The sequence below is a fragment of the Aristolochia californica genome, unplaced genomic scaffold (assembly GCF_029961685.1).
Source record: "Aristolochia californica isolate CCGP_79_NKW_82.1479 unplaced genomic scaffold, dmAriCali1.0.hap1 SCAF_8, whole genome shotgun sequence".
Classification (NCBI taxonomy): domain Eukaryota; kingdom Viridiplantae; phylum Streptophyta; class Magnoliopsida; order Piperales; family Aristolochiaceae; genus Aristolochia; species Aristolochia californica.
This window is the reverse complement of record NW_027182279.1, coordinates 31,898,321-31,899,704: the sequence shown is the minus strand read 5'-3', so window position 1 is coordinate 31,899,704 and position 1,384 is coordinate 31,898,321. Positions and strand designations below refer to the sequence as shown.

The 1,384-nt window shown below is 38.9% G+C and overlaps 1 protein-coding gene across 1 annotated transcript; it reads left to right on the top strand.

Annotated features, from left to right (window-relative positions):
- Positions 1–406: 406 nt before the first annotated feature.
- Positions 407–1,093, top strand: LOC137938413 (uncharacterized). The gene is made up of 3 exons (XM_068783375.1): positions 407–774; positions 865–877; positions 932–1,093. The coding sequence occupies exons 1-3, from the start codon at positions 407–409 to the stop codon at positions 1,091–1,093; spliced, it is 543 nt and encodes a 180-aa protein (XP_068639476.1).
- The last annotated feature ends 291 nt before the right edge of the window (positions 1,094–1,384 follow it).

Genomic DNA, 1,384 nt, shown 5'->3' with positions numbered 1-1,384 from the left:
TGTGTGTTGAGTATTTTTCGTTTTTGTTCATATTTACAACTTTATTTTAAGACGATATTACAGAAAGGTATATAAGGATGGAAACTACCGGGGGAGGGTTAAGCCCTGACAAACTCCTCTGCCTCAGTTGAGCCAAGCGTCGCTCTCTATTGTCACAACGCCGCTGTACCTTTTTCTATATATTTGGTTAATTAATAAGATAATAAACATCTTTGGAGATTTTTTTTGCAAATATTACCTATATATTACTTCTACTTAGGCTTATTATATAATACCTTTAGAGATTATTGTGCAATATCAAAGGAACTTATAGCTACTTAGGCTTATTATATAATACCTTTTGGGAATGGAGTTTTTCACGGTTTGTAAGGCATTTGTAATGCCGCTTGTTGGGGTAGTGGGGATTATGGACGAGCAAAGTCCTTGTACTATTTCTGAACTTGACAACAAAGATGTAACAAAAAAGGATTTAATGCTATCAGTCCTCCAGCTTAAGAAAGGTCTTAAGCAGGGCCGCTCTACTTACATTGCTTTTATTTGTGCTATAGAGCAGGTAGAGGTCATGCCTACCCCTCAAGAGATACAAGTCGTACTGCATGAATATAGAGATGTCATGCCTGAACAACTTCCAGCGAGGTTACCACCTAGGAGAGGGGTGGACCATCGCATAGAGCTTGAGCCCGGAGCAAGAAAGCCAGTACAAGCACCATACCGAATGGAGCCCAAAGAGCTGGATGAACTGCGAAGACAACTCAGTGAGCTGCTGGATGCTGGGTTCATAAGGCCAAGCAAAGCACCTTATGGGGCCCCTATACTGTTTCAGACTAAGAAGGATGGAAGTATGAGACTGTGCATCGATTGTAGGGCGCTCAACAAGGTAACTATAAAGAATAAGTACCCCATTCCTCTTATTTCGGATCTCTATGATTAGTTGAAAGAGGCGCAAGTTTTCTCCAAATTGGATTTGCGAAGTGGTTATTACAAAGTCCGGATTGCTGAAGGAGACGATCTGAAGAATCTAAAGGTGCATTTTGGATACTTACTATGCTATAAACAGATTCCGTATCTGACATGTATTCATCTACTTCTATGAGATCTTGTTGGACATTTTCTACAAGGGTGGATCTCTTAGAGTTAATGTTTTGTCTTTTGGGACAGGTGTTGGCTAAGTGTTCTGTTTGGCCGCAAATATAGCAAGAAAGTTTATTCTTATAGGTTCTTTTTGGGTTAAATCTTCTAACATGTCTATCTTTGTTTAAATATGGTTTCCTACGTTTGGATCTACTAATAAAGTATCCTTTCTTGAAGTATTTTTTATGTTTTCTTAGTTTCTATCCCGAGTCTTTTAGACCATAAGCTTGGGTAGTATATATCTGCTTACAGA